Raw genomic sequence first — 20,402 nt, forward strand, 5'->3', positions numbered from 1 at the left:
AAGAAATGGAGATTACAATGATCCCAGTTAAGAAAACTTAGCAGCAAAATGTAATTCTCTCCAAACTAATGTACAGATTCAATGCATTTCCCATCAAAACACCAACAAGACGTATGTGTATGGGAGGGAGGTGTATAACATGAAAATGAGATTCTAAAATTATGTGGAGAAGCAAACAATCAAGAAATTCCTTGAACAACCACAAGCCAGGAGGACTTATGCTACTTCTGTGTCCCTCAATGACTGACTAGACTGTTTCAGACCAACTCTTCCTGTGAGAGCTTAACAACCAAATATAATATTAAAAAACAAAAATCTGTTTGAATGCAGGAAGCACTACAAAGGCAGTAAGGACCTGAGACACCAAGACTCTGAAAAGAAGGAGAGACTGCAAAGCTGAGTTTCCTGATGCCTTCCCCAGAGATATTTGCCAATGGGAAAGGGCAATGGAGAGGTTAAAAGTCCAGCAGAACTCTGAAAAGACTCGTAAGGCAGGGGAAAAAAGAGAAGGTATTTACAAAACATAACCAGCAAGAGATGGTTTCCAGGATGTATAACGAACTCCTATGAATCAGTATGGAAAAGACAGATGTCCCAATATAAAAATGAGTAAAAGACTTGGCAAGCCACTATACAAAAGAAATCCAAATGGCCAATGAGCACATTCAAAGGAGCTTGACATCATTACTTATTAGGGAGATGCAAATTAAAACCACTACACATTCACCACAGTGTCTAAAATCAAAAGGGTAGACAAGGACATGGAGCAACTGGAACTCTACTATATCACTAGCAAAAGGGAATGAACCAACTACAACTACAGACAACACTAGGGATGAATCTCGCAAACGAAACAGGAAAAAAAGGCAGAAACAACAGAATACATATACAGAAACAGAATACAGTTGACCTTTGAACATTATCCAATAACAATAACCTGTGTTATTCAAGGGTCAACTGTATCCTGTCAACTGGCTTGAACTGTGCAGGTCCACCTATACACATTTTTTTTTCAACCAAATGCAGATCAAAAACACAGTATTTGCAGGATGTGAAACCCACATATAGAGGGCCCACTTTTCCTATACATGGGTTCTGCAGTGCCAACTTCAGGACCTGAGTACACATGATTTTAGTATTGGGAGGGTGGGTCCTAGAACCAATCCCCCAGGTATACCAAGGGGCGACTGTATATATACTGTACAGGTTCCATTTATATAAAGTTCAAAAACAGGCAATACTAATCTGTTAAAGTTAGGATAGTAGGTCGTTTTTGGAAGAATGAGGTTAGCTACTGGGGAGGGGAATATTTAGAGTGCTGGTAATGTTCTATTTCTTGACCTGCCTGATGATTATTTTGAGAAATTTCATCCAGTTATAATTTCATGATCTGTGTACTTTCTATGTGTATGCTATATATCAAAAGAAGTTTGGTTTTTTATTATAAAAAATATTATCTTACACAGAGATGGGGTCTCACCATGTTGCCCAGGCTGGTCTTGAACTCCCGGCTCAAGTGATGCTCCCACCATGGCCTCCCAAAGTGCTGGGATTACAGCCTTGAGCCACCTCACCAGGCAAGAAGTTTGTTTGTGCTAGCAGCATAATCATCTTGTTTTAGTTATTGTAACTTTTTAACAATTTCTATAAAAACAGACTAACGGCCCAGAGTCCAGAACCCAAGCAGAGATGAATGACGGCATCCAAACCAGCGAAGAAAAAACTTTGCCTGAAAGGTGATGGAACAATTTATCATTCTTTGAAGAAAAACCATGCATCTTGGTCACCACTTCACACTGTATACAAAATCAACTCCAGGTGTATTAAAACCTTAAATGAGAAAAGGTAAAAAAACAAAAAAACTATGTCTTACACTTTTACAATAACGGAAAATATCTTCAAGAACTCTGTTGAAAAATTTCTTCAACAAGGTTCAAAAGCATTATCCATAAAGAAAAGCCTGATAAATGCAATCACATAAAAATTAAGAACTTCTACTCATCAAAAAACGCATAAAGCTGGGTGCAGTGGCTCACGTCTGTAATCCCAGCACTTTGGGAGGCTGAGGCAGGTGGATTACCTGAGGTCAGGAGTTCGAGACCAGCCTGACCAACATGGTGAAACACCGTCTCTACTAAAATTACAAAAATTAGCCAGGCGTGGTGGCAGGTACCTGTAATCCCAGCTACCCAGGAGTCTGAGACAGGAGACTCTCCTGAACCCTGGGGGCGGAAGGTGCAGTAAGCTGAGATCACACCGCTCCTCTCCAGCCAGGGAAACAGAGTGAGACCCCATCTCAAAAAATAAAAATAAAAATAAAAATTATTTAAAAGTGAGCCCAATTGAAAGGAGAAACTTGCACCACATACATCCAACTATTAATGAAACTATTAATAATTTTAATGAAACTATTAATAATAATTAATAATTAATTAATAAAAACTATAATAAATAAATATAAATAAATAATAAAACTATTACAAATAGTTTAATAACACTATTAAAAATCAGTAAGAAATAATCTTTTTAAAAAATCTAGTACAAACATGGGCAAAAGATATGAATAGGAATCTGAGAAAAGGGAAGAACAGCTAATCAGTATAGTAAAAGATGCTCAAACTATTAGCAAAAGAAAATGAAAACTAAAAGGTGGTATTTTATACTTAGGGGTTAAAACTTTTTTTTTTTGAGACAGGGTCTCACTCTGTTGCCTAGGCTGGTGTGCAATGGCATGATCACAGCTCACTGAAGCCTTGAATTCCTAGCTTCAGGTGATCCTTCCCACCTCAGCCTGCCAAGTAGCTGGGACTACAGGTGTGGGTCACTATGCCCAGCTAATTTTGTTTTGTTTTGTTTTGTTAGAAATGGGGTTTCACCATTTTACCCAGGCTGGTCTCAAACTCCAGGTCTCAAGCCATCCACCCACCATGGCCTCCCAAAGTGCTAGGATTACAGGCGTGAGCTACCATGCCCAGCCAATAAAACCTTTTGAAGTGTGACAAAAGTTGATGTTAGCAAGAAAGCTGAGTAATGAAACCTTCTGCATTGCTGGAGAGAACGAACACTGACACCACCTTCTTTGGAAGATAATCTGACATTATCCAATACTGATGAATATGCACACATTCTTATTAAATATCAGCAATTCTATTCCTAGAATCTCTACAGTGAAACATACAAATATTCACATTAAGTGAGATCAACAAAGATTACAATATCAGTGCATGTCAAGGTTTTTCTGCAAGATAAGTTTGGTGAAAATTTACAATTTTTTTTTCTTCATTTTCAAACATTTGGATTTAAGAAATATGGATGGCCGGGCATGGTGGCTCACACCTGTAATCCCAGCACTTTGGGAGGCCGAGGAGGATGGATCACCTGAAGTCAGGAGTTCAAGACCAGCCTGGCCAACATGGTGAAAACCCATCTCTACTAATAATACAAAAAAATTAGCCAGCGATGGTGGTGCACACCTGTAATTCCAGCTACTTGGCAGGCTGAAGCAGTAAAATTGCTTGAACCCGGGAGAAGGAGGTTGCGGTGAGTTAAGATCACGCCATTGCACTCCAGCCTGGGTAAGAAGAGCGAAACTCCATCTCAAAAAATAAATAAATAAATAAATAAATTTTACATATGCATATATATTAAAAGTATAAAGACAGACAAGGAATGACGAATCCAAAATTCAGCACAGTAGCTACTCTCATTGGTGAAGGCGGGCATGGCTGCAGAGAATACGATCAGGAAAGGGCATTCTGCTAAAGTTACACTAATGAATTAGTAAACTGGCTGGTAATTACATGTATGTTTGTTTACAGACACCTTACCTGTTATAAACTTTTGTACTTCTCAAATAACTTAAATATTTAAAAGACGAAAATTAGTATAGTATACCTAAATACAAACCCACTATTAGAGTCACCAATTCAGAGAAGTGTCTCAAGAACTCTAGAAAAATTAGCTTCAGAGAAACTCAAGGTATTTTCCCATAATTCAAGGACAGGTTGCTATTTAAAAAGAAAAATGAAAAAGATGATAGAAGAGCTCTTATAAATTAAAGATAACTACTGAAATAAATTGTATAGAAAAGTTCAAAGACAAAATCAAAGAAACCTTCCAGAATGTAAACAAATGCCATAGATTGTAGACTACAATTGCAGATTACAATCTTCTACAAGAGAATAACCATCCGATCTGCAATGGACCTCTCATTAGCACACCAAGTATTTTAAATTTCCACAGCAAAGCTTTCAAAGCTCTGAGGAATTTATAATTACACATGTAAACTTTCAATCAGGAACAAAGACAAGCCATTTTCAACATTCAAGAACTTAGAAAGTTTATCACCAGCATATCCTTCCAGAAACAACTATTGAAGACTGTATTCCTGTAAAATAAAAAAGGTATCTAAAAGACAAAAACATGGGATCCAAATAACAATAGATCTAACCCAGGAGAACACTGTGAAGTAATCCCTGGATGACAGCTGGGTAACAGGTCTACAAAGCTTCCAAAATTAGAAAAGGCAAGCCAAGACTCCAGAAAGTCTACCAAGAAAAGTTGAATGGTTACAAGATGAGAATCCATTATAATATCAAATTTTAAAAAAGACTTCAGTGAGCCTTCCTCATTCAAGCAGGACTTCGTTATATCTCTTTTTTTTTTTTTTTTTTTTTGAGATGAAGCCTCTCTCTGTCGCCCAGGCTGGAGTGCAGTGGCATGATCTTGGCTCAATGCAACCTCCGCCTCCCCGGTTCAAGCAGTTCTCCTGCCTCAGCCTCCTGAGTAGCTGGGATTGCAGGTGCCCACCACCACGTCTGGCTAATTTTTGCATTTTTAGTAGAGACGGGGTTTCACCACATTGGCCAGGCTGATCTCGAACTCCTAACCTCAGGTGATCCGCCCACCTCGGCCTCCCAAAGTGCTGGGATTACAGACATGAGCCACTGTGCCTGGCTGACTTTGTTATATTTATTTTTTAAGGATCACAGGTTTAACAGAAGTAAAGTTCCTCTATGGCTCCACAGTACTTAGTTCTACAGTAATTAATACTCATGTCAACATACATATTTAAGAGTGGCTATTAGTACTCAATTTCTAGAATTTTCCTGTAGAAGGACAGAAAATTTTAGAAGAGTTATAAAACATTATATAAACGCTATAAATCTTGACAATGTAATAGTACTAACAAAAAACAAAGGCTGGGGCCAGGCACAGTGGCTGATGCCTGTAATCCCATCACTTTGGGAAGACAAGGGGGGGGTGGATCACCTGAGGTCAGGAGTTTGAGACCAGCCTGACCAATATGGTGAAACCCTGTCTCTATTAAAAATACAAAAATTAGCCAGGCATGGTTGCAGGCACCTGTAATCCCAGCTAATCACGAGGCTGAGGCAGGAGAACCACTTGAACCCAGGAGGCGGAGGTTGCAGTGAGTCAAGATGGCGCCACTGCACTCCAGCTTGGGCAACAAAAGCAAAATCCCGTCTCAAGAAAAAAGGAAAAAAGAAAAGAAAGACTAGGAGGGGAGGAGGGAAAAACAAAGGCAAGATTTGGCTTTTAAATCCCAAAAGGAAAGGGATGGGTGTTATATCCTTTTCTGAAAGACCAGGAAGTGAGGAAATATAGTTGTCTCTCAGTATCTATAGGGGGTTGGTACCAGGGTTCCCTGCAGATACCAAAATCCAAGAATGCTTAAATCTCTTATATAAAATAGCATAGTATTTGCATATAACCTATACACATACTCCTATGTACTTTAAATCATTTCTAGATTACTTACAATACCTAATATATTGCAAATGCTATGAAATAGTTGTTATACTATAATGTTAGGGAAATACTGACAGGGAAAAAAGTCTGTACATGTTCAGTACAGATGTAACCATCCTTTTTTCCTGAATATTTTTGATCCAAGGTTGGTTGAAACCAAAGATAAGTCATCCACAGACATGAAGGGCCAAATGTACTGTCTAAAAGTGATAGGTCAATAAACAGAAATCTATAATAAAAAGTTAAAAATAACAGCAAAATTAGGAACAAAAATGTAACTGGTAGAAATCAAAGTCTAGGACAGGTGGAAAAATGACCTAAATTTCTTAACTACCAAAGAGTTAAGAAACATTTTTTTTGAGTTGAAAAAAATATAGTGAGAAAGACATGGTATAATATTTTTAGACTTTTGGAACAACAACAATAAAATCCTAAAAACAAACAAAAAATGGTTAAAAGCATAACAGGAGTGGAACTTAATGGAAAAGGGAAGACCTTCACTATTTTGAATTTTTTCAGTACTGTCTGCACAAATATTGCTTTCATTTAAAAAACATGAGAAATGGAAATGAGAGAATAAAAAATGTGACATCAGGTGATCCACCCACCTCAGCCTCCCAAAATGCTGGGATTACAGCCTTGAGCCACTGTGCCCAGCCTATTTCACTTTAAATTAAATATATTTTGTTTCGAACGTGCTTTCATTGACATGATCTCAGGGGAAACCTTGGAAATTTTAGTTGCGTCCCATAATAGCTTTGAATCATATGGAAGATTCTGTTATATCTATCATATCTACTAGTTTATATCCCTGCCCAATAAATGGGGAGAGGAGTATGATGAGGACCTCTAACCTCAAATCCCCCATTAACTTCCCATTCTCCCTCTGCATCCTAACAGCACTTGAAGTTATCAGGATGGTGACTCCTGGTAGGTGTAAGGAAACCAAACATTTAAGCCTTGTAGACAGAAAACCTTCTGTTACAGAATTACTTAAGCTTCTTAGCATGAAAGACCCAAATCTGATCTTCAAATTATGACACAAAAAAATTTACCCAGTTTGGTAAATGCTCTGGTTTACCCAGTATCTATTGATAAAGTTATTGCTGGCTCTCAGGCCAAATGCACAACTAGATTCTCACATGCACATTCACTCTCATTCTGAGACACACACAGAATAAATTCTCAATGCATGAAAAGAAGGGGATGAAGAATACAGAAGGGAGATCCTTTAAAAAAAAAAATTCACTACAATAGATCCCCCTCCTCCCCACTGAGTGATGAGAAGTAGGGAAAGTAGATTAACCAGGTTAAAGTGTAGCAGGGACCTTTTTGTGAATGACTGCCACCAGCAGATCACAGTGTAGGAAATATGCAACTGGAAGGGAAATATAAGGGTAAAGAAAAAGCTGCTCTGGTTAAAGAAGAGGTAAGTGATTCCAGAAACTCAACTCCTGCTCTCCTCCATCCCTGTGCTTAGCTCTTCTACAGACTTGTTTGAGACAGGGTCTCCCTCTGTCGCTGAGGCTGGAGTGCAGAGGCAGGATCAGACCTAGCTGTAACCCAGAACTCCTGGCCTCAAGCCATCATCCTGCCTCCCAAAGCGCTGAAATTACAGGTGTGAGGTACCACGCCCTGCCCTCCGGACCATTTTTGAGGAAGCAAGGCAGCAGTGACAGAAGTTCAGGCCTCAAATCTTATGATCTTGTCCCATATTAATTCACAACTCATTAATTCAATATCTGTTCATTCACAAACTAATCACTCCTTCAACTCCTAACAACATAGACGCCATAAATAAGCAACTGGTGAACTAATTTTTTTTTTTTTTTTTGAGACGGAGTCTCGCTGTTGCCCAGGCTGGAGTGCAGTGGTGCAATCTCCGCTCATTGCAAGTTCCACCTACCCGGTTTATGCCATTCTCCTGCCTCAGCCTCCCGAGTAGGTGGGACTACAGGCACCCGCCACCCCACCCGGCTAATTTTTTGTATTTTTAGTACAGACGGGTTTCACCATGTTGGCCAGGATGGTCTTGATCTCCTGACCTCGTGATCCGCCTGCCTTGGCCTCCAAAAGTGCTGGGATTACAGGCAAGAACCACCGCGCCCGGCCGAATTGAGTAATTTCTTCTCTGGTACCTTGAAAGCTTCTAATATATAACACATTATTGTAATCATCTTTAAGTACACAGGCCATATTTTCCCTTTTCAGAGAACTTCCCCACTTCCTTTCCTTCAATCCATCAGGATAATCTGTTGATTAGGTTTATGTGCTTTGACTCTAAGTCCTTGGCTATAGATGATTAGAACAGAAGTAGAGCTTGACCTAAACTCAGCCAATCAGATTCTCTCTCCCAGAAGAACTGGAAGAGAGGTAGGCTGGTATTCTGGTCACCTGGATTGAAAGGCAACAAGGTATAGAGCTGCCATATTCTGCTATGACCAGCCAAGATCTCTGGTACCGGCTCACATAGCAGTCTCCAAAAATGAAATGGTCAGGCAACCCCTTAACAGTTGCCTCATCTAATAACCAACCCACCCCCACCCCTGCCACACACACACATACAAGTCTAAAAAGCAAAGGCACAAGGGTCACCAAACCACACTGAGGATGACCTTTCCCAAAATTTCCTACCTCCAGTGTAGATGCAGCACTAGCCAGGATGTGAACTACTCTGATTATACTTGTCCAAAATGAGTGGTTTTGGAAGGGTAATGGAAATCTTCTCTGTGGCTTATCAGCAGCCAAGTATGTGGCATCCAGATCGGCTGACCAATTTCTCTACTGCCAAGAGTTAGCCAACAAACTAATGCCCATAATTTTTCCTGGTCCTATAATTTACTTGACCATCACTCTGACCATCACAATATATTTTGAACCAAGGACCATCATTTTGAGAATCCAAGATTTCTTCCCCTTTTCTTTCTACTCAGTTTTTCAGTCTGTTTTTCTTCCTTTATTATAATGTCACACAAGAAGGATGTTACCAATCACTTAATTTAGGATCAATCACAGGATGATGACTAGAAGCTCCACCTAGACCCCAAGGTACCAGAACAAAGCAGTGTAGCTCGGGCTCTGAAAAGCCCAGACTCTAAAGCTACATGTCTAAGATTAAAAATCTCAGCTTTTCAAGTCTCAAGCTGTGTGATTTAGGTCAGGTTAACCTCTCTGTGCTTCGTTTTCTTCAAAAAATTGTGAGAATTAAGTATAGAAAAAATGCTTAGACCAAAACCGGGCATGGAATAATCACTGTATTAAAATGGGTATATACCATCATCATCATTATGGTCTGTAATGGGATGTAGGGGCGGGATACAGTTCATATTCAAGTGTAGGGTAACATGGGCCTGCACAGAGCAGTTAAGGCAAAGAAAAGCAGATGATGCTTACTGCATGTGCCCAGCCTGTACCCCTCCCTCCTCTGAAAATTCTCCCCAGTTAGTCTGTTGGGCACTTCATATGAATTGTGGGAGAGAGGCCATCTTCTAACAAATGCAAGAAGACAGCTGATTTACAGGAAGAGAGGATGATGCTGATCCACAAAACAAAAGAGAGGAAGACAGAAAGGAAGAGAAAAAAGGCTTCTTTGGTTTCTACCACTTTCCAGTTGCTAGTTGCACTCCAATCTGAGCACTGACTGCTTTTACTCTGCTCTATAAGAGCGAGTAAATTATCCGCTTTACATTAAGCTTTGGCCAATAACATTCACAAAAGTCTAACAAAAATACTGGAAAGTTTTCATTAACAACGAAAAAAAAAAACTTAGAAAACTTGTATACATCTGTTACTACACAAAAATTAAAACTAGATGGCAGGTAAAAATAAATATAACTTCAGAGTTCAGTCTTCTCAACCCATCCTAAATCTAACGCATGAATTTACAGAGGTGAGGTTCAGGGTTCCTTGTTTCAAAAGCTCCACAGGTGTTAAAAGCTCTACAGCTGGGGCTCTGAGCCACTAAAACCCTTACACTTATCAAGTATGAACACCCTTTACCTAAACATGGTTCTCTGCATAAACTACTACGGGGCATAACATGTATTAATATGTGTTTACTGGGAACTTAATAATTATTTTTGAAATAGGAGGGAATATGGCAGGCACTGTGCAAATTCCAACAATCTCTGTTTACAGCAGAACATACATTCTTTTGCTCATGTCCACTAAGCAGGTAACCAGCCAACATCCTTCCCCCATCCCATCCCTTGCGGAACACAATAAATATACAAAACTGAACCTTTTACCGGATTCCTCTTCCTTATTTGAAAAAGAAATCGTAACATCATAAGTGTTACACAAACGAGTTGCAGTAAATTTAATTTCAAGTTTACACTCATCTCTACTGTAAAACACATTTAAAAAAAGAAAAATCAGGGTTTCCGTCTGTAAACATCTCATTTAATGTCGCCAGTAATTCAGCGATACACACAAAATAAATCCATCCCATTCGTCACACTTAGTTTTGTTTTAGTTAAGGACTTTGAAGGTTATCAGTCTGGGGGGGAAGTCTTTTCTGTTCTACCCCCGTCACAGCCCTATTCCAAACCTCTGCTATACAAAGGTATCAACAATAAAGTTATTTTGTTTTAAGGCTAAGAAGAAAAAAATATTTCCTCAAGAGTAAAAGGGGTGCACAAACCTCACAACACAGACTTTGCAGATTTCTTGCTACAGTACTAAGAAAACATCGAGGTTTAAGGCCGATTATTGAAGGCAGGATTCCTCAAACACCAGGCTCCTCTCGAAGATGTTAGGAGGCATGGGTGGGAGAAGGGGCCTTTTCTCGTGACAGACCTGACTAAACAGTAGCATCAGCCATAAGAAGAGAGATTCCTAAACGCAACTTTACCTTTCAGAAAACAGTCCTCCACCAACTGAGTAGCATGCAGACTTGCGAATCGCCACAGACACGTACACCCCGGTGAAGGTGGGAGATCAAACGTTGCTTCCCACCTCTGCCCTCACTGCTAACTGGGATGTCGGGTCCCCATGTGACCCTCCCGGAGGGCTCCCCGGCCCCCAGCGCCAGGTGTGCGGACCACCGGCAGCACTCAGGGGCCGACTAGCCGCGGCCCAGGCCCGCCGCCCCCGCACCGCCCGCGTGCCCTCCGCCGGACCGCTCCCCTCCCCCGCGCGCTCGGCGCCCGTTCGTCCGCGGGCCGGGGCTCAGGGCTCCGCCAACCGGCCCCGGAGGCACGAGCAGGCTGCGGCCGGCGACGTTGCGGTTTCCCCACCTCCTCTCCCATCCCCTCCCCCGCGGCCTCCGCTCTCCACTCCCGCGCCCCCGCTTACCCTCAACTCTTCGAAATCCGCCATTTTATACCACCCGCGGGCGCCGCCGCCGCTGCCGCCGCACCCACTCCCGCTGCCTCCAACGACGCCGCCGCCACCACGGCCGCCGCCGCCTCCAGCACCATCCTGCACTGGGCGCCGCTTAAGACACCGCGGCCGCCGCCGCTACCGCCGGGCCCGTCACGTGAACGGCGCGGGAGCCCCGCCCCCGACGCGCCGAAGCCCCGCCCCCAGCGGTGCCCCCTGCCCACCCGCGCGACCGCCTTCCGCCCGCGCCTTCCGTCCGCCCGGCGACGGCGCCCGCCCGCAGCTACCCCGGCGTGCTACCCAGCGGCCTGGCCCCGCGTCGTGCCTTCCCTCCCCGGCGGAGGCCCCTGCGGACTTGCCTAGAGCTGGGTCGCAACTGAGGCGTTATCCGCGGGCCTGGCCTGGGGAAGTGGCGGGGAGGAAGAAGAGGCGGCCGGGACGCGTGTCAGGAGCATTCGGGAAGATTCTTACGTTGCCCTTCACTCGGTAGCTATGGACGGAAAAGCCGCCTCAAATAAAACCATCCCCCAGAGTAGTTGTGGCGGAATTATCTAAATATGGGTAAGCTATTGTTCCCATCTAATGGTGAGGTTGTGTGACACCTTTTTGAATTGCTAATGTCCTCCAAGTACCAACCTTGCCGAGTTTTTCTGACTTTCAAGGGCACCTGAAGGTCACGGACTGCAGAGTTGGGAGAGTTAGGGTTGGAGGAGAAGTGAAATAAGAGCGCTCAGAAGGGCCATGCTAAAAAGTCAGGGAAATCTGATAGCTAGGAAGGAGTCAAACACCAAGGCAGAGTAAGTAGATAGAAGCTTGATGGCCCCCCCACGTAATGTGCTGATAAAGGATGAAGGAAGATGCTGATTCAAGACTGTCAGAAAAATCGCTGGATGGTGTCCGGGGTTCAATTTCCTCGAAGAATTGGGTAGAACCCACCCACGAAAGGTCGTTAAAACAATGTAACTTTTAAGGCCCTATTTAATCAGCTTCCTACCTACTGCCTCTTCCCACTACCCCTCATTTCATCCGCACTGCACTTCCAGGTCTTCCTTCCACTCCCCTGCCCCCGCACCCCGCAAGTTGGTTTTGTTTTTTTGAGACGGAATTTTGCTCTTGTTGCCCAGGCTGGAGTGCAATGGCACGATCTTGGCGCAATGTCTGCCTCCCGGGTTCAAGCGATTCTCCTACCTCAGCCTCCCGAGTAGCTGGGATTGTACTTTTGGTAGAAATGGGGTTTCTCCTTGTTAGTCAGGCTGGTCTCGAACTCCCGACCTCAGGTGATCCACCCGCCTTGGCCTCCCAAAGTGCTCGAATTACAGGCGTGAGCCACCGCACCCGGCCTCCCGTTAAGTTTTAAGGCCTCTAAATGTTGATTCTTGAACCAAGAATAATTTCCCACTCTCTTTGTTCCTAACTCCTGTTCATCCCTCAGGTTTCACTTTAAGTGCCACTTCCTCAGGAAGACCATCCTCACTCACATCCCACATTTTAATTCAGAGTCCCCTGTTATGACCTCTCCTAGGAACCTGAACTACTTCTTCCTGAGATGTCTCCATGGTAATTATGTAGGTATTTGTGTGATTGTTTATTTGATATACATATGTGTGTATATATACACACACACACATATTGTTTTGGCCGGGTGCAGTGGCTCATGCCTGTAATCCCAGCAGTTTAGGAAGCCGAGGCAGGTGGATCACTTGAGGTCAGGAGTTCGAGACCAGCCTGGCCAACATGGTGAAACCCTCGTCTCTACTAAAAATGCAAAAATTAGGCCAGGAGCTGTGGCTCGCCCGAAATTCCAGCACTTTGGGAGGCCCAGGCGGGCGGATCACCTGAGGTCAGGAGTTGGAGACCAACCTGACCAACATGGAGAAACCCGATCTCCACTAAAAATACAAAATTAGCCAGGCGTAGTGGTGCTTGCCTGTGATCCAGCTACTCAGGAGGCTAAGGCAGGAGAATTGCTTCAACCCGGGAGGCACAGGTTGCAGGAAGCGGAGATAGCGCCATTGCACTCCAGCCTGGGCAACAAGAGCGAAACTCCATCTCAAAAAAAAAAAAAAATTAGCCGGGTGTGGTGGCACATGCCTATAATCCCAGCTACTCGGGAGGCTGAGACGGGAGAATTGCTTGAACCCAGGAGGCGGAGGTTGCAGTTAGCTGAGATGGCGCCATTGCTCTCCAGCCTGGGCAACAAGAGTGAAACTTTGTCTCAAAAAATAAAGATAAATAATTGTTTTAAAATTTTTTATTAAAAAATTGTAAACCCACTAGACTATAATGGCTGATAAATGCCTAACAAATAGTTGGCCTTGTATTTGTTTAATGAATAAAGGAAGGAATGAACGATGTCCAGGTTCTAAATGTGTCCACCATTAACTTTGTGAGCTTAGCTTGGCTTATTCTTACTCTTGATTTATTCGTCGTAGACCTTGATTTACACCTCAGTAGAATTTAACATTGTTTAGTAGACATTAAGTGAATGTCACTGTGCAAGGAGTTTTCAGGGAATAGATGAATAGAGTACAATACGGCCCTGCCACGGAGGAGCTTACACCCACGTAAAGGGGACCAACATAAACAAAACAGTAAGAGAAGCAAAGCAAAGCCCCACTGAAACTTACCTTCAGTGTTCGTTGTAGTTGCTTCTCAGCATTCATTTTGCCCCTTCCTCAGTGTGTAGCAGCTCCTGGGTGGGTTGGGTAGGTTTGACTGCAAAGAGTTCTAGGTGCTGCCCTAGACTGGCCTGAGCCATTAAGGACTGTTAAAGTCATTCTGGCCACAGTATTAGATCACACCTGGGCATATAAATCTAATTAGTACTGAGCATTTATAGGCTTTGCCAAGTAGATCAAGTGTGGACCCATGCCCTAAGGTAGGTCAATCAGAGGGAAGCCTAGGACATTTATTCACTGATTAAAGATAAGACTTTCTGGCATGTGGAACACTCGCCATTTTGCTACAGTGAAGAGCCAACCTGAGAACCAACCCTTCTTGTGAGCAGAAAGATCACACACACAAAATCTCAGCATTGACTTTGGTACTCACCCTTCCTCTGTACTGGCCAGTTTTCTTGAGCCAATGCCTTTCTTGTAAGGTTTTAGGTTGTTTGACCTGAGATTTCTATTAGTTGCAATGGAAATAATTCTGAAATAGGGTGCTACTTTGTCTTACCAGATCAGATTATTAATTTGGCATTTTTTCTAATCTATACTCCCTAATAATCATTCAATATATGTTCAAAGGAATGGCTGAGTGGTAAAGGGTAGAAAGGGCATGTCTCTCTTCACTGTTGTGATCATTTCTGCTCTGGTCTAGCTTTATATATCCTCATTAAAAAGAAATCCCTGCACTTACTTGAATCCAACTTCCTTATAACATGGTAATGTTGTATACCCTTAGAGGGGAGTGGAGAAGGAGGGAGGTGCAGTAATCACTCACAAAAGGCCACATATCAAAGTACCAGTTCCAGCCACATGCTGAACTCTTCTACCAGAGGAATTCTATTAAATATATCTTTTTTCTTTATTACATTCCCAATGAAAAATGTTTTAGTGCTCTTTATGAACTCATATACCTGATAGATCAGGTATATGAGTGTATTTTGTAAACTCATAAAGTGAGAGATGGTAAATTTTTTGTATCTAAACAGCTGACTAAGCTGATTTTGAATCTAAACAGCTGATAAACACATACCCCCCCAAAAACAGCACTTCATTAAGAAACATAATTAAGAACCATATGATATATCCTAGTAATTTTAGCAAAGAGTATTCCAACCTGGTTGGACCAACCTTGTAACATTGAGTTTAGTTCCAAGCACCTGTCTTCTTAATCCTTTCGCATCCTGTCTCTGAACCCATTACCAATTTTAATATCTTTACCAATTTTAATATCTTTCTTTTCCTTCCAACTGATTACTTCCTCTCTCCCTGTGACAGTGCTCAGGCCTCCCAGATGTTTTCCAAGCCACTTTTCTTCTTTTGCTAAGCATATATCTATTTATATCACATTATCTAACTCCTATACACTTTGCCAATACTGTCTTAGTCTTAGACTTTACCAAGACTAATACCAAGGAAACTGAACAAGGAATTAAAAAAAATTTTTTTCCTCGCTTTTTTTTTTTTTTTTTTTGAGACAGGGTCTCACTGTGTTGCCCAGGCTAGTAGAGTTCAGTGGCATGATCACAGCTCACTGCAACCTTCACCTCCCAGCCCAAACAATCTTCCTACCTCAGCCTCCCAAGTAGCTAGGACCATGGGCACACCACTACCCCCAGCTAATTTTTGTATCTTTTGTAGAGACAGGGTTTCACCATGTTGCCCAGGCTGTTTCAAACTCCTGGATTTAAGTGATCCTCCCACCTTGGCCTCCCAAAGTGTTCGGATTACTGGCGTGAGCCACCGCTCCCGGCCTCAACTTTTTATTTTGAAAACCTTAATCACAAATTTGTTTCTTCTCCACTTTCACTGCATCACTTGACTAGCCTTTAAAAAAATAATAATAATAATTAAAAAATAAAAAGTTGAGGCTGGGCATGGTGGCTCACGCCTATATTCCCAGCACTTTGGGAGGCTGAGGTGGGTGGATCACCCGAGGTCAGGAGTTTGAGACCGGCCTGATCAGCATGGTGAAACCCCATCTCTACTAAAGAAACAAAATGAACCAGGTGTGGTAGCACATGCCTGTAATCCTAGCAACTTGGGAGGCTGAAGCAGGAGAATCGCTTGAACTCAGGAGGCAGAGGTTGCAATGAGTGGAGATCACGCCATTGCATTCCAGCATGGGCAAGAAAAGTGAAACTCCATCTCAAAAATAAATAAATAATAAAAAGTTGAAACATAAACTTCGAAAGCATAGCAGAATGGTCACCTGTATAAAATTTATAATTTACGTATAGTTAAATCCTTATGTCTGAAGTAAACACTTCAATCCATATAAAAAAATTCTTATCAAGATACAGAACATTTTCATCAATCCCCAGAAAGATCCCTATTCCCCCTTCCCAGTCAAACCTCCCACCAGAAACAACTTTTGATCTGATTTCTTTCTTTCTTTCTTTTTTTTTTGAGATGGAGTCTCACTCTGTTGCCCAGGCTGGAGTGCAATGGCACAATCTTGGCTCACTGCAGCCTCCACCTCCTGGGTTCAAGCAATTCTTCTGCCTCAGCCTCCCGAGTAGCTGAGATTACAGGCATGTGCCACCACGCCTGGCTAATTTTTTTTGTACTTTCAGTAGGCACGGGGTTTCACCATGTTAGCCAGGCTGGTCTTGAACTCCTGAGCTTGTGATTCACCTACCTCAGCCTCCCAAAGTGCTGGGATTACAGGCGTGAGACACTGTGCCCGGCCTTGATCAGATTTCTAATACTAAAATTTAGTTTTTTATATTTTAACATTACATATAAGTGGAATCATACAGTGTATGCTCTTCTGCTTGGCTTTTTAAATTCAGCATAAATTATATGAGGTTGACATGTTGCATATTTCAATTCTTTTTTTTTTTTTTTGAGACAGAGTCTCACTCTGTTGCCCAGGCTGGAGTGCAATGGCGTGACCTCAGCTCACTGCAACCTCCGCCTTCTGGGTTCAAGCGATTCTCCTGCCTCAGCCTCCCAAGTAGCTGGGCCTACAGGTGTGTGCCACCATGCCCAGCTAATTGTTGTATTTTTAGTAGAGATGGAGTTTCACCATGTTGGTCAGGCTGGTCTCAAAATCCTGGCCTCAGGTGATCCACCTACCTCAGCCTCCCCAAGTGCTGGGATTATAGGCGTGGGCTATCACACTTGGCCACAATTCATTTCTTTTTATTGCTGTGTGGTAGTCCATTGTATGAATAGACCCCAACTTACCCTTCTCTTGTTGATGGGCATTTATGTTGTTTCCAGGTTTTGATTATTGTAAATAAATGCTATCAACTTTCTTATACGGCACATTTTATAGATAAATGATATTTCTCTAAAATAAATATTTAAGAATGGAATTGCTGGAACATAGAGAAGATGTATGTTTAACTTTTTAGAGTTTCAGTCTTATCACCCAGACTAGAGTACAGTGATGCGATCTCAGCTTATTGCAACCTCCGCCTCCCAGGTTTGAGTGATTCTCCTGTCTCAGTCTCCCGAGTAGGTCGGATCACAGGTGCATGCCACCACGCCTGGCTAATTTTTGTAGTTTTAATAGAGACAGTGTTTCACCATGTTGGCCAGGCTGGTCTCGAACTCCTGACCTCAGGTGATCTGCCCTTGTCGACCCCCAAAGTGCTGGGATTACAGGCAGGAGTCACCGCACCTGGTCCTTGACTTTTTACTAAACTGTCAAATATTTATCCAACTTTTCATATTCTCACCAGCAATGTATGTGGTTAATAACTTTTCAATGATCAAATATATTTTTGCTTAACATTTTCTTTAACCTTGAAATTATTTGATAATATTGAATATCAGCCTTTCTTTGAAATGCCTCTTCTTGATTTCATGATAGAACTCTTTTGTCTTCTTTCTATTTTGCCAAATTATCTCTATATGCCTCTTTTTACATATCACTTATGTTTTCAGTTTCAAATATCTTCTATTCTCATAATTTGTCACTACTATTAAAATTTATAGACTATGAGTTAAATGACCTAGATTCCAGAACAGAACCTTCTTCAAGATACCTTTTTGACGTAGATTCATAACATACACTAGTAGGATGAAGATAAATCTGCTTTTAGAGGAAAGTTATGTCCGGAGAATGAAGTTAGAAAAAGAAAAGCAGGCCAGGTACAATGGCTGACATCTGTAATCCCAGCGTTACGGGAGGCCGAGGCAGGCAGATCTCCTGAGGTCAGGAGTTGGAGACCAGCCTGGCCAACAGGGTGAAAGCCTGTCTCTACTAAAAACACAAAAATTAGCGGGACATGGTAGCACGCACCTGTAATCGCAGTTACTCAGGAGGCTGAGGCAGGAGAATCGCTTGAACCTGGAAGACAGAGGTTGCAGTGAGCTGAGATCGTGCCATTGCAGTCCAGCCTGGGCAACAGAGCAAGACTCCATCTCAAAACAAACAAACAAACAAAAAAACTACCTTTGCCTGGTTCTAGCATCAAAGTTGTAACAGTCTTGTGAAATGAGTGAAGAATGCTTTTTTTTTTTTTTTTTTTTTTGAGACAGAGTCTTGCTCTGTTGCCCAAGCTAGAGTGCAGTGGCGCGATCTCGGCTCACCGCAACCTCTGCCTCCTGGGTTCAAGTGATTCTCATGCCTCAGCCTCCTGAGTGGTGGTGCATACAGGCGTGCACCACCATGCCCAATTAGTTTTTGTATTTTTATTACAGACAGTGTTTCACCACATTGGCCAGGCTGGTCTCAAACTCCTGACCTCAGGTAATCCACCCTCCTTGGCCTCCTAAAGTGCTGGAATTATAGGTGTGAGCCACCTTGCCCAGCCCTTTCATTTTTAAATTTATTTTAGTAGTTTGTATACATTTCTTCTGTGTTCTCATATTTATTGGGAAGAAACTATTCTTTTATTTTAAAATTTCTGCAGAATCTATAATTATGGTGGGCTCCTAAATGTACATTTTGTTCTTGTCTTCTAATGTTTTTCTTGAAAATTCTTGCTAGAGATTTGTCTGTTTTATAATTGCTTTCAAAGAGCAACATTTTAACTATGTTTTTCTCTATTTTATTGTTTTTTCCATTTAATTATTTTCTACTGCTATCTTTATTTCTTTTATTCTACCTTTATTCCCTCCCTCCCTTCCTTCCTCCCTCCCTCCCTCCCTTGCCTCTCTCTCTCTCTCTCTCTTTCTTTCTTTCTTTCTTTCTTTCTTTCTTTCTTTCTTTCTTTTCTTTCTTTCTTTCTTGACAAAGTCTTGCTCTGTTACCCAGGCTGGAGTGCAGTGGTATGATTTTGACTCACTGCAAGAGTTCAAGTGATTCTCCTGCCTCAGCCTCCTGTGTAGCTTTGACCACAGGTATGCACGACCACACCCAGCTAATTTTTGGTATTTTTAGTAGGTAGGGGGTTTCACCATGTTGGCGAGGCTGGTCTTGAACTCCTGACCTCAGGTGATCCGCCCACCTTGGCCTCCCGAAGTGCTAGGATTACAGGTGTGAGCCACCGCACCCTGCCTTTTTAAATTTTGAATTATATTTATTTTTTAAAAATGTTTATTTTATTTTGATTTGTTTTTTAATTTATTTCGAGATGGAATCTCACTCTGTTGCCCAGGCTGGAGTGCAGTGGTGCGATCTTGGCTCAGTGCAACCTCTGCTTCCTGGGTTCAAACGATTCTTCTGCCTCAGCCTCCCAAGTAGCTAAGACTACAGGTGCATGTCACCATGCCTGGCTTATTTATTTATTTATTTATTTATTTATTATTATTATTATTTTTTTTTTTTCTGAGATGGAGTATCTGTTGCCAAGGCTGGAGTGGCATGATCTCAGCTCACTGAAACCTCCACATCCCGGGTTCAAGCAATTCTACCTCAGCCTCTCAAGCAGCTGGGATTACAAGTGCCTGCCACTACACCCACTAATTTTTGTATTTTCAGTAGAGACCAGGTTTCACCATGTTGGCCAGGCTGGTCTTGAACTCCTGACCTCAGGGGATCCGTCCGCCTTGGCTTCCCAAAGTGCTGGGATTACAGGCGTTAGCCACTGCGCCAAGCCAAGGTAGTTTTTAAAATCTCACTTATAAACTGCAAAGTTACCTCAGGAATGCAAGGATGATCTCATGTTAACATATATGTTATATAACTTGGTAATTTGATCCAACTCACCATCTGAGGACGACCAAAAAAGCTGGATTAAAAAAAAATAGAAGCAAATATCTAATATAAGGAATTATCTGGCCAAAATCTAGATGATGATATTCAAAGAAGTTGAGCCAAGCATTTTTTCTGAAGGAATTTACCAATGCAAAGGCAAAATTGATAAACTGAGTTGTGATTTTTGCAAGATTATGGGGCAAGAGAAAAAGAAATCTAAATCTAGTGCCCATAGGAGATGAAGAGGTTAATAAACGTGCTTCATATTTAATATGAGGCCCCATAGGGTAAAAGTAAATCAGAGGTAAATCAGCACTTTCACAAATTGCAGTCTGGTTTTATACCAATCAGGAAATCTGAAACCCAGAATGTTGAATAAACTGGTCCTAGACTGGCAATCCATAGGTACTGGGCATAAACAAACAAAAATTATCTCCATAAGAAGGTATCATCAGCCTAAATGTCAAAATAACTTATAAATAATTTGCTCAAAAAATGACCAGTATTCAGTAAAAAGTTAGCAGACCATACATGGAAACAAACATTTT

General features: G+C 42.1%; 1 protein-coding gene across 7 annotated transcripts in view; it reads right to left on the bottom strand.

Moving 5' to 3' along the window:
* PIAS2 (protein inhibitor of activated STAT 2) overlaps positions 1-13,830 on the bottom strand; it is a 108,044-nt gene extending 94,214 nt beyond the window's left edge. For 6 of the 7 annotated variants that reach the window (XM_025365435.1, XM_025365436.1, XM_025365442.1 and 3 more), the window contains exon 1: positions 11,068-11,647. In XM_025365435.1, coding sequence (XP_025221220.1) covers positions 11,068-11,091 — 24 coding nt within the window. In that variant the 5' untranslated portion in view covers positions 11,092-11,647. Of the gene's footprint in view, positions 1-11,067; positions 11,648-13,721 lie in introns of those variants that run through there. The other variant, XM_025365434.1, reaches the window with a different exon arrangement.
* Between the last annotated feature and the right edge of the window lie 6,572 nt (positions 13,831-20,402).

This window comes from Theropithecus gelada, chromosome 18, assembly GCF_003255815.1.
Source record: "Theropithecus gelada isolate Dixy chromosome 18, Tgel_1.0, whole genome shotgun sequence".
Lineage (NCBI taxonomy): Eukaryota > Metazoa > Chordata > Mammalia > Primates > Cercopithecidae > Theropithecus > Theropithecus gelada.